General features: G+C 40.6%; 1 protein-coding gene across 4 annotated transcripts in view; it reads right to left on the bottom strand.

Annotated features, from left to right (window-relative positions):
- trim33 (tripartite motif containing 33) overlaps nucleotides 1-13,283 on the bottom strand; it is a 33,218-nt gene that overhangs the window by 927 nt on the left and 19,008 nt on the right. Inside the window, exons 11-20 of one of the 4 annotated variants that reach the window (XM_038723284.1) lie at nucleotides 10,698-10,754; nucleotides 10,232-10,432; nucleotides 9,591-9,723; nucleotides 9,176-9,239; nucleotides 6,798-6,951; nucleotides 5,554-5,984; nucleotides 4,346-4,457; nucleotides 4,190-4,264; nucleotides 3,067-3,219; nucleotides 1,363-1,413 (exon numbers count right to left, since the gene is read on the bottom strand). In XM_038723284.1, coding sequence (XP_038579212.1) covers nucleotides 1,363-1,413; nucleotides 3,067-3,219; nucleotides 4,190-4,264; nucleotides 4,346-4,457; nucleotides 5,554-5,984; nucleotides 6,798-6,951; nucleotides 9,176-9,239; nucleotides 9,591-9,723; nucleotides 10,232-10,432; nucleotides 10,698-10,754 — 1,431 coding nt within the window. The remainder of the gene's footprint in view (nucleotides 1-1,362; nucleotides 1,414-3,066; nucleotides 3,220-4,189; nucleotides 4,265-4,345; nucleotides 4,458-5,553; nucleotides 5,985-6,797; nucleotides 6,952-9,175; nucleotides 9,240-9,590; nucleotides 9,724-10,231; nucleotides 10,433-10,697; nucleotides 10,755-13,283) is intronic. The other 3 variants (XM_038723285.1, XM_038723286.1, XM_038723287.1) reach the window with 3 other exon arrangements.

Genomic DNA, 13,283 nt, shown 5'->3' with positions numbered 1-13,283 from the left:
CCTGGTGGCAGGGAGGCACCGGCTCAACCTTGCTGTACAGAGCAGAGATATCCTGGAGCCCCACCCCACTGTGGCTCCATGAAGCATTTCCCATATTCAGTTTTCAATAAGGCTGGCTTCAGATACTTCCATACAATTTAAGGGTCAATGAATACACCTGTAGGGCTAAAATAAAGTATCTCCATTTTTAAAGGAAAAAGTACTTACTCCTTTTTCCCATGATTATCTCAAGATAACAAATGTTGTTTTCTCGTGATAACGAGATCATTTTCTGGTGATCGAGATAACAAAACAGTAGTTTAACACAGGGGTCGGCAGGAGCGTTTCTTAATGATAATTTCAGAGCGGTTTTCAGTGTCACTGGTTAGCTCAGTTGGTAAATTAAATAACAATTCTTGACAAAAAATTTGAACCAGCTACAGGAAACAACCCCTAAACCCAGGAGTTCACCCACATGAACGATTGTGTTATCACAGCCAGGAGTTTCTTGGTCTTAGAAAGCTTAGAACACTAAATTCAAGCCTGGAATGACGCTCATGTCCAGCTAACTTAAATTAACCAAATACTATGAGGGGCCATGCAAGTCATGATTTGTTTGAATCATCTCACCGTCTGCTTTCACATGCATATATTCACTCACATATATGTACACATTACCTTGAATCGTTTAAAAAACAGGGATAACGGCGCACATTTCAGACAGTCTCTCCGGGAAGACATTTATAGTGTTGCTCTCCATTGTACACATAAAAAGTGCCACAAATATTTGATTAACAAGCGCTAGAAAGAAGTTCAAAACCAGCGTTTCCTCACATCTGCACACAGTTGGTCAATCATGACGTGAAGTGGGTGTGAATGTCGGACTGTCTGTTTCATAAAGTTTCTGAAATGGTCCGACAGACCCGTAGGGGATTTACGAAGCTATCCAACCATCCGACAAGCAGTTTGGACAAAGTATATTGGGCCTTTAAATAGACTGGTTTCAAGACCTTTTGAAGTAAATTGAGCCAAATACACACACACACACACACACACACACACACACACACACACACACACACACACACACACACACACACACACACACACACACACACACACACACACACACACACACACACTTTTAGACCTTTTCAGGACCTTCAGACACCCTGTTGTCTATCACCTGCTCTTACCACCTTTCATTAAGAGTGAATGGGAAGAAATATAATCCATAGTTTTTATAGTTTGAAACTGCATGACTGCTCAAGTCTGCTGCTCATAAATTCTCTATGCTAAGATGAAGGGGGGGAAAAAAAACACCTTTCTTGGAGCCTCAGTGGGAGGGCACAGGACATCTGTACTCTATTTGAAACGGCTTACCTGCGTATTAATCTGTTTCTCCTCATCATAAACCTGGATTATTCGAGACATCTAAAAAGGGGCAATAACATTACAACAAACAGTGAAGCAGCAGGGGGGAAGAAAAGAGTTCACAGCACAGGCAGGTTACATAATGACCGATCAGAAATCGGTTTACAGCCTACTGTGCTCAAGCCTACGAGGTGTGCAAGCCGATACTGTAGAAATTAACAGCAAGTCAAGTCTGCACTTAGTCTTAGGTCTTCCATTTAGTCACTACAGAGAACGCGTGATCATGTTGTTGCAGTGTGCCACATTTCCTATTTTAAAAAGAAAAAAACAGCTCTTGCCATTCTCTTTGAAGTTTCTTTACCACTTAAGTGCAAATAAATGTATTATTCAATGGTCTATATGTTGATAGTGTAAGAAAAGGATTCTCTGGGAATGCTATTAACAATATCAAAGGCTTCAACTAATACACTACATCATAACTTTTTTTTGTTTCTACTCTTTCTTCCCTCTATCCTTTTTTAAGTCTATAGTTTTATGTTCTATATTTTGTTGGTATCATTTTTTCATAACTAAGAATTGTTTGATGGAACAATTAAAAGAGCTTCAATCCTTCCTATGTGTTGCTATGGGTGGTGCCTTAGGATACCTGAATGGTGAGTAATTACTCACTAATTAATGACTAACTAATTACTTTAAAACATGAATAATTCAATTACATTATAGTGATGTTGTCATGCTGAAACAGCCCTCTCTATATTGTTAAGTCATGCAAATCACAAGATGTATGGAGCATTACCAACACCCTTCTCAAGTGAGAACCCTACTTGCTGTTAATTTTGATTACATAATAACATCATATGCATGGTGAGGTCTTACAAGGCTCACAACATTTACGATCAACGTAGACAAATGAAGTGATGCCTCAGGGTAGTCTTGGTTGTCATTTGAGATATTGTTCACTTTTTGATAAAACAGAAGCACGCTCCCTCAGGTGGTGGAAGGTATAATACATGATTAAATACAATATCCATTATAGTAGACAGATCTAGGCAAAATATCAAACAAAGACTGTGTTCCATTACAAACACACAGGGTACATGATATCATAAGCAATTCAAGTGATACTCACACCCACATCTAAATGTAAAGAATCAAACTAAGTACATCCAATATACATTAAAATACATAGTTCCCCTATAAAATATGCTTAAAGATGAAGTAAAATAATCAAGTGACAACAGCCATCCAATAAAAACCAAACTTGTGATTTATCATTGTTATGCAGACAGTGTTCAGCCAGTGTTCCTGCAGCCAGTGTTAAGACAGTGACGCCTTTACACTCCCACAGCCAGTGTTAGTAGGTGTACAGAACTATGTACACCCTTAGCACCACTTCCTTTTCCAATGTCAGGCTGTGTCTTCACATAAGGTTAGACTAATATATTGGTTTGCCAACTCCGGCCTCAACACTGGTATATTTACGTTGTTTATTCATTTCATTGTCCACTTTCACATTTTTGCAAATTAATTTAAAAGTGTAATGTGTTAGCCTAGTATTTGTGGGTATGAAAATAGTCAAATGATTCAATCCAAGCAATTTACTTCGCTGGCAGCAATTTAAACGTAAACTGATATCAGTCTAACCCTTGTCTGCATGCACATACACAAGCCGATGCCATTCCCCAAAGCAGGCTCAAGAATCATGCTGCTCACCTCATTGTAATTTGCACAGTTTTTGAAGACAAGGCGCATATCAGACACAAACTCCTGGATGGACTGGTAGTACTGAGAGCTCCTTAACTGCAGCTTCTTCTTCACCTTCTTCAGGTCCATGGGCTGCTTGATAATCTTGTAATAGTTCGGCACCTGGGCGAACAAAAGTGGGTCAGATAACATGTCTAACTATATCAGCAGATGGCGAAAACTTTCTTTTTGTAGTGAACATGAAAAAAGGAGGACAATGTGGCTTGCAGTTTGGCAGAAGCAACAGAAACGGAGAAATCCAACATCAACTCAAAAGGCAGAAGGTTTTAGGAAATAGTCCAACATTTTGGTGCTTTTAGGGGTAGTTTGAATTCGTTGACATAATGTAGTGAGCTGCAATTTGGCATACAACAAAGTACATTGGAGATACCAAGGGGAGAATTAAGAAAGGAGAATCAAAAGGCAGTAAGACAAAAGGGTTATATTCCAGGGTCAGAGATGGTTTCAATGTCTTGCTGACACACTTGCATTTTGCCCCATGATATCCCTTAGTTTCAAGCTGGGTCTCTTTTTACGTCTGACCAGATGTAGCTCAACAAGAACATCTTCCACCTGCCCCAAGCATGTGGTAAATACTGCAAATATAAATAGTCATATTTCCCCTGAGTCCGTCCTTTCAACCTTCTTGAAATCTCAGATGTGATTACGATTGTCAAGTACCTGCTTTGCCAACAACAGGACAATTATGTATGGGAAATTACATTAATTGGTACAGCTCATTACAAGCATGTCTCAAAAGGATTTTATGAGTTAAGGGCAATAGAATCAATGATTAACCACAGAAAAGAAGAAATATACTATGCAGCATGTAATAAATTTAAAGAAAAAAATACCAGCACACGGGACATCATTTCAAATGGCAAGCGTGTCTACTTCCAACATCTCTGTGGCTGTGTACAGTCGGCTTAAGCAGAACAACAACAAAGATGAGAGCAGGCATGGACTAATAACAGCATAGGAGGAAAGGTGAACATCTGCCACCACATAAGAAACAGAAGTAAGGGAGCAGGACAGAAGATGAAGGACCTTGACCATCAGGTAGTGTGTGTGTGTGTTAGATAAAGCTACTTACAGAGCTAGGAACAGGTTCCCTGAAGCCCACACTGAGCTCATGACAGAAGATGTGCAGCAGGAGGCGTTCACATCTCTGCAGAGAGGAGGAAAGATGATTAACTGCATTGTACTAATCATGAAGAGGCCTTTGAGGGTATGTGGTGGCTGTACTGACCCTTTGGTCCTCAGTAGTCAGGCCCTGCTTTCCACTGATTTTCCTGCTGTCGTCACAGTACTCTATTTCGGGGTTGGTGAGACTCCGACAAAACGTGCAGAGAAAGTCACCCCTGTGGGGGGGGGGGGGGGGACAAACAAAAGGAAAAACACATAGATGACATTAAGTTAACATTATGTTTCATTTTGTTTGGCATGGACAAAATGATCCAGAAAATTCAGAATAATATAGAGTGGTGTATTTAGACATTAGGTTTAGACTGATGTATCAATATCAAAGCGAAGTAAATTGGAACCATCACTGGCTACCTCACTGAAAAAATAATCAGATACTGGTCATAGGGGTATTATTGACTCAAAAGTAACGTAGCGTGTGTGTGTGGTAGAGGGGGAGAAGACCGAGCGTGTGTATGTGAACAGTGCACCGGTGAATGACAGCAGAGCAGATCAGAGCAGAGAGCAATGGGTCATAAGCCCTCAGTTTAGCAGTAATGTATAGTGGACGTTACAGTGGTCGGTGAAGACTGAAGCAGAGCTCCCATGTGTTGCTTGCCAACTGTTGAAGAAAGTGTGAAAGGGGATTAGCCCCAAAGTTACATCGACTTAGGACCTGTGCTTCCCGACTATTGCCTGGGAGCCCAACAGGAATGGTTAATAATAGGATATTAATTGTTGCTTACTAAAGATATTAATGGGAACAGGTCTTATTAATGTAACTAAAACTGAGGCATTTAAGTAAAAACAATATAAAAACACTGAAATCACCAGCACGCCACCAGCAAGTATGAGTAAACCATTTCATCTGTCGCTTTAGCCGTGAGTTCAGTCTGTAGCTGTTGTCTTTAGTGTAAGGGCATTTGAACCAGAGTTTGTTTTTGTGTTGGTATCTTGGCTGGTTTAGGTCTGTCATGGACAGCTGACTCCCGAAGCTATTTATATTCTTGATATTCCATGCGGTGGTTAGTTTGTGGTATTTAACGGCAACCGATTTCGACATAGTTTGCTGCTGTTTGCTCACTCCTTTTCAACTGTTGCTTATTCAACTCTAGCACACGTGTACTGCCCGCATGATGCAGCAAACGCACGGACACAGTGTTTTTGGAGTAGTATTAGTGAGCAAAGTGAGTCACGCAGCCTACTCAATAATGTCCGCTCACACATCGTTATAACAAGATATTCTTGTGTTATGAAAATACACTAAAAACTTACTTTGGGAAGATTTTTATGGTAGGTACATGGCATTTCATGTGAAACACTTTGGGACAGCGGTCACAGCACAGCAGGTCACCACCATTGATACAAACAGCACACCAGTCTTCATTTGGGTCATCCTCTTTCACATCAGAACTGCCTGTTCCAGCAGACGTCCTGCCCCCTTGGGTCTCTGTCCCCTTGTCTAAGTTTCCATTAGTGAGCGGAGCATCAGCTGTGCTGCTGCTGTTGTTCTCGGTGGACAACGAGGTAGTGGTCATTGTGGTAGTGGAAGGAGAGGAGGTGGCGACACTAGCGCCATTTAGTCCAGAACAAGGTGTCTCGGACTGGGGTTCTGTTTTGATGCGCTCCCCTAAAGCCTTAACAGCATCTTGGCCTGCAGATACAGCTCCCAATACAGGGAGGGGGCTGTTCTCCGGACTGCTCATCTGAGAAAACACACAAAAACATTAAACTGTTTAAAGGCAGTATGACAATCTTCTGAAAATTTGTCTTATTTCAAACACATCTTACAATACTGTCTATTAAGTATGGAGACCGGAAACGATGTGACAGAATGATGACAGTGAGCATAGTTTATTTTGTCACTTTTCTTATTTCACATTTTCCATCTTCCTCATCATCTTCACAATGTTCTGTGTTACTTACAGATGGGGGACAAATTGAAGGAAACACCTGAACACAACAGGTCAGTATCTGGTCAGTATAAAATGCTGCGGCCTTTACAGTCACCAGATCTCAACCCAGTTTCACAGCTATACAAAATGTTGGACCAATGTTTAAGTCAATGCTCTCCACACCCATCTCCTTAACACCAAGTGATATAATATAAACTTTCATCTTAAAATCTATTTAGTGATGTCTGTGACTTTCTCTGATGCTATTGGGGTTGGCCCGAATGTCATTTTTTGAGCTTCGATGCTTCGATAGTAATTAACAGTGAATAATCGATTCTAATGGATAAGTGATTCTGCCTGGAATTATTGTGCACAAGTCAGACAGAGTGCAGAGTGATGCGGCTGAAAATGTTAGAACAAAATGTCCAAATCATGCTAATGCACAATTTACCACAATAAAGACCGCTTGTGACAGGAGGCACATGACGAGCTGACCATGCGCACAATGCAGTACAGATCAGCAGCTACCAGCAAGTATAGCAGATCAGTACAGTATGAGGTCATCACATCCAGAAACCCAGTGGCTTGTTTTAAAACTCATGGAATGAAGAACAGTATTCATACCATGCACGCACTCCTCCCAGCATCTTTCCCCCGCTCTGTCTTCAGAGAAGAAGTTGGACAGCTATAGCTGTCATCTGTACCAGGCTCCTGCTTCACCCTCACCTGCTCCACTGCAGCTCCACCTCCTGGCCCCACCCTCCCTGCAGAGCTACAACTTAAACACACACAAAAACAAACCATGGAGAAATGATTAATGCAATTGTTTGAACTTGTTAACAACATCAAACCAATTACTAATTATCATGACTAAGTTCACTGAGACTGGTGACTGGGGCACAGGGATCATAACCATAGAGACTTTTGTCCCTATGTCGAGCACAGGACAAACAAACATGTTTTGCTTGTTTTATCTGGCCCATTTGCTTCAGAATGAACAATGGCCAAGCCAGGTGTTTAACAAAGTATGCAAAGCAAGGCTAAACTAAAAGGACATATTTTCAAAGGGGGGTTTGGTGATTTCTTTTGTGGCACATAAGATTATTAAGATTATTAAGCTACACAAAAAGGGGTCAAAACAAAATGTCAAAACAAAACGTGACAGGAAGTCAGCGCTGTACTGCTGTTAGTATGTTGGCCCTGCTGTTTCTGAGCATCAGCAGCTTGTCTTTATAGATGGGTTTCTTGTATACAAATACTACAGGATACGCGCCCAGTCAGGGGGCAAAATTGCTTTGGTAGCCGGTCAGAAGACTGTGTCAACCACTGTAATCAACGGAAATTTCGCATTGTTTGTAAATTCTTGTTGACTTAATAATAAACTGCCATTTCAGAGTTGGATCTGTTTGTTTGTGTTTAATTTTGAATGTTAATATAATAATAACAACAACAACAAGCACGACCGTGCTACAGGTTAGTGAAGCCGGCCGTAATGTTGTTCAAGTCAGCTGCTAGCCAAAAGGCTAATGGGAGAACAAGGGAGAGAGGCGTTCTTTCCACATCTGTAAATATGGCCATTTGTCCTAGCTGCGTCACACTTGCAGTTGCAAAGAACATTGTCTTCTGTTGTAAACTTTGTGCGACCAGCAAAAAGTTTTCAACAGCAAACAATTTTGTGTCGAAGCATCTGCTAAAGCAACACAGCAACATGAAACTTAGCATGTAGAAAGAAACCTCGGCCGCTGCTGCCAGTGAAGCATCCACTCGGCAGGAGAGAGTGGTGTTGGTGGTGAGAGTTGGTAAAAGCACTGAATACTTCTCTTATTTTATCTCAGAGTGGCCTTAAAAACGTTCGTAAAAATCATACTCAATGAGGCTGTAATGAATACGCAATTAGCTAAAATGTCGGGAGGGACCTACTTGTTTTTTATTATTTTTAAATGGCCTATATCCATAGCCTTTACAATCCAGCTTCCTCTGGTCTGAGAGGCTGCAGTGTTTTCAGTTTGGCTGCTTGTAATTATTGTTCCAGTAAAGTGGATTCATTTCTAATATGCGCTGTGACGGAAACAGCTTTTCCATCACTTTTAAGGGTGGGGTGGTTGAAAGTAATTGTAACTTAACGAGTAACGTGACTATTTACTTTTAATACCCAGTAATAAGTAATCTTGTTTCTTTTTAAATGAGTAATAAGTAAAAGTAACTCATTACAATTTCTGAGTAATTTGCCCAAACACGGCAGCTAGATATGCCGGATAGACTGATATGCCGCGAAGACAGAGTTCTGCTTTCTGACCCCTGGTTGCGCGCGCATCTCGGTGATGACGTGGCACAGAAACCCGTCTATTGATCCCTGCTAAATATTTGCATGACCTCAATCATAAGCTCTGACCAATTAAGTTTTAGCAGTGTCACTCACTAGTGTGACTCACTCTTATGGCTTTAGCTCTCTCTCTCTCTCTGCTGGGGCACAGGAGCTAGTGTGGGTCGTCCTTCAATCAAAATGTTGGTGGTTCGATCCCCGGCTGTGCAGTCATGGTGTGTTTCTGATGATCAGCACCTTACACTGTAGCTACTGCTATCAGTGTTTGAATGTGTGTGCATGGGGTAAATGTGACATGATTGGAAGACTAGAAAAGTGCTGTACAAGTACAGGGTATTTACCATCTCTCTCTTGCACACACACTTTCTTTGGTAAACACCTTGCACAGACATGCCAGCATCAAGGTGGTCAAATTAAACCAGTAATCACTGATGGGAGTTCAAAATTGCCCTCACATTAATACTCCTCCAAAAACCTATAATTTAACATCAAACACTGAGAATCTGCCAAACGCTTCTATTGATCAATAGCTCAATTACATGCTGCAACGTTTACCGCACCACTGGAAAAGTCCTTTGTTCATTTATTAAAATCGGTAACCTTGGACTCTGGCATGTTAATATGTTCTAGAAATTTAAACAAGGTGTTTTGTTAGTAAAATACCATCATATCTTCTTACCTGCCTCTGCTGCCTGTGCTGGATGTGCTAGAAGGTCGTGCTGGTGTGTGAGCATTCGACAGACCTGCAGACAAAAATGAGACATGACACAGGTGATAAAGCAGCACTGATCACTTCTTATTCAACAAGAACATGAATGTTTCATTTCTCTAGAAAGGACATAAAAATGTACACAGTATCTAAGGATATACAGGATTTGATGGTGAACAACACTGCCAATATTTTACACTACTTAATTTTTTCATCATGGTAATGAGATATATCATGATATGTTAATTTTCTGGAAATTAAATTTAGGAATAGCTTATACATTTAATTATTTTATTTTATGCTTTTGTGGCTAATCCACTGTATTACATAAATGTAAAAAGTACTTTATCGCATTTGATTATTTAGCAGTATTTTATGTGGGTACCTGAAGATCCAGACGAGTGTGTGGACAGTCCAGGTGAGGGGTTCATGTCCACTGAGCCTAGCTGATGCTGCGTGCTGGCTGAGATGTAACGAGAAAGGAGGTGTCCGAGGTTGCTGGAACCTGCATCCTCCAGCTAGTGATACCATAAAAGCACAGTGGCAAGGAAAATACCATAGAAAATTAAGTTACTAAAGAGGTCAATACTTTTAATGAAATATGATCCTCAGCCAGGTAAATTATCACCAGCAGACAAATATTTGGACATTTTGGCTTGTTTAATCTGTCTACTCCTGCATCACATAACAATTTGTTATTGTGCTTCCCCATACCTTTCCCACTCAAGGTACATTTTACACTTATAAAAGATTTTGTGAATTTATATCGAATCTCTCTTAATCTCTCTTATTTCATCACACATCTTGGTTTCAAAATGTTATCATAATGCTAATTATGGGATACATTTAATATACACATTTGCATTTGATATGTTTTCTTAAATAACAGAATTGCTGATAATTTGATGTTGATAACTTTCATTTTTATTTGAACATGAATTTGGCTGAAAAAGTCTAAAAGTAGAAAGTGAAAGAAAATGTTACGAATGTAACAAACACACAGAACATGGGTTAGAATGTGCGCACCTGAATGGGTGGGATCTCAGGTAGGCAGGGCAGGTTCTCAGGATTGGTGACGGAGGGGATGAGCTCGATAGGACCTATGATGGGGCTGGTAGGGCCGCGGTGAGCATGGGCCCCGGCCATACTGGCGCTGGTGGGACTTGTGGGGTTGGCATTATGGAGGGATGCCACCGGGAAAGGGCCTGCATGCCCTGGGTTGGAATGCTGCACAGAAAAAGAGAGAGGGGGGGGGGGGTGAAGGAAAAGAAGATCATAGGAAGGAGGGAAGGAAGGACAATAAAAGACAGAATGAACAAATGGGAAGGAAGGGAAGAAAGTAGGGAGGATAAGAACAATGAGGCAGGTCATTCGCTGAGTTTTATCAAACATTCTTTGTTGTGAAAACAACATGGTTGTGTGATCATGCATTTGGGTGACAACGCATGCTGCACAAGACACACAAATGACAAAGTAGGAAAAGGTGCCAAACCCCTGATTGTAGTAAGAAACGAAACCTTTGGTGGCTCATCTCAGATTCTATAGACATCTGGACACACAAAAAAAATAATAATGGAGGTTTCTCTTGCCTAGTCTAAGATGCAAACAGTACATTTTCATACTATACACATTATTTGACCTGAGCAAATAATCTATGTATAGACACATTGGCAAGGCAGTGACTGAATGAGGAAACAGTACTTTTGCTTCCTGCTAGGAAAACAACCAAGTAAAACCCTGTCATAATTATAATGAAACTGAATGTGAAATGTACTTGCATTTTTATTTTCAAATTGGCACATAATATGCTAATTGGAAGTTCCCTGTAGAGTTTGACCACTAGAAATCCCCCCCCGCCCCGCTATTAATCAGAAGGATATTTTTTATGACCAAGATCCTGCCTATATTTGGGACATGCGTCCATATGGGACAGGCCTTTAATTCCTTTTGCACAAAACTAAAACTACTATGAAACAGTTTATTTATTTCAAACAGAACATTAATTGTATAAAAATGATCAAATAATATCAAATAGACGTCATTCATTTGATCTAACTCCGTCAGACGGCTTATGCGCTATTTTGAAGGCAGCAACGTAATGAAAACAGGATGCAGGATGAGAGAAGTGTGTTAGTTAAAGTTAGCAGACAGAGAGCAATGGACTTCACATGACAGGATTCACAACTTGGATTCATTTTTATGAAAAGCTGTTTTGATTCTTTTAATCAGTGGACCCTTAAAGACTAAAGGAATATAAATAATCAAGGAAGCGACACATTCGGATTTAATGAGCGCTTCAAAGATAACGGCAGTCGTCACTTTTTTTCCCTTTCCTCTCTTGTACCATACAGGTTTTTATACATCCAAAGAACTTCTATAAAAACTAGACCAGATTAAATCGAGGCAGGTGTTTATTTGTCAAAATGTGTTCCCACATCAGGCCAGTAAACGGGGTCGGCGGGTATTTGGGACTGAGCTATTAATTTAAGTTTTACAGTATAGCATTTTGGTGAGTAACACTGAATGTATCTTATCTGTTTACAATAAAGCTCTGCATGGCCCCTTTTAAACTTGAAAATGAAAATGCAAACTGGACTTTTGCATTTAAATTTGAATTCCGATAAATTGTAGCTCAGAAACAGCAGTTTGCATTTTCATTTGAATAAAAGCCACATTCGCCCAGGCATGTTTTGAGGAATCTGTAGTTACCGATCAAAACTAGTGGGCAGATATAACATCTAATAGCCCTCCACTGCAGGACATTTACCAATCGAATGTAACCTGTAGCCTTTGTTGTGTGATAGGGTTTTACGTTTGCCCGTTTTAGCACTGCTCAGGAGGTGATACAATATGCAAGTTCCAGGTACAGGTGCTGGTCATATAATTAGAATATCATTTAAAAAAAAAAAAGAATATCATCAAAAAGTTGATTTATTTCAGTAATTCCATTCAAAAAGTAAAACTTGTATAATGTATACATTCATTCCACACAGACTGATATATTTCAAGTGTTCATTCCTTTTAATTTTGATGATTATAACTGACAATAATGAAAACCCCAAAATCAGTATCTCAGAAAATTAGAATATTGTGAAAAGGTTCAATATTGAAGACACCTGGTGCCACACTCTAATCAGCTAATTAACTCAAAACACCTGCAAAGGCCTTTAAATGGTCTCTCAGTCTAGTTCTGTAGGCTACACAATCATGGGGAAGACTGCTGACTTGACAGCTGTCCAAAAGACGACCATTGACACCTTGCACAAGGAGGGCAAGACACAAAAGGTCATTGCTAAAGAGGCTGGCTGTTCACAGAGCTCTGTGTCCAAGCACATTAATAGAGAGGCGAAGGGAAGGAAAAGATGTGGTAGAAAAAAAGTGTACAAGCAATAGGGATAACCGCACCCTGGAGAGGATTGTGAAACAAATCCCATTCAAAAATGTGGGGAGATTCACAAAGAGTGGACTACAGCTGGAGTCAGTGCTTCAAGAACCACCACGCACAGACGTATGCAAGACATGGGTTTCAGCTGTCGCATTCCTTGTGTCAAGCCATTCTTGAACAAGACACAGCGTCAGAAGCGTCTCACCTGGGCTAAAGACAAAAAGGACTGGGCTGCTGCTGAGTGGTCCAAAGTTATGTTCTCTGATGAAAGTAAATTTTGCATTTCCTTTGGAAATCAAGGTCCCAGAGACTGGAGGAAGAGAGGAGAGGCACAGAATCCAAGTTGCTTGAAGTCCAGTGTAAAGTTTCCACAGTCAGTGATGGTTTGGGGTGCCATGTCATCTGCTGGTGTTGGTCCACTGTGTCCAAGGTCAACGCAGCCGTCTACCAGGAAGTTTTAGAGCAATTCATGCTTCCTGCTGCTGACCAACTTTATGGAGGTGCAGATTTCATTTTCCAACAGGACTTGGCACCTGCACACAGTGCCAAAGCTACCAGTACCTGGTTTAAGGACCATGGTATCCCTGTTCTTTATTGGCCAGCAAACTCGCCTGACCTTAACCCTATAGAAAATCTATGGGGTATTGTGAAGAGGAAGATGCGATACGCCAGACCCAACAATGCAGAAGAGCT

This window comes from Micropterus salmoides, unplaced genomic scaffold (genome assembly GCF_014851395.1).
Source record: "Micropterus salmoides isolate LMB-PRFRI ecotype aquatic unplaced genomic scaffold, ASM1485139v1 Ms_hic_scaffold_16, whole genome shotgun sequence".
NCBI classification, from domain to species: domain Eukaryota; kingdom Metazoa; phylum Chordata; class Actinopteri; order Centrarchiformes; family Centrarchidae; genus Micropterus; species Micropterus salmoides.
This window is presented reverse-complemented; position numbering and strand designations above follow the sequence as displayed.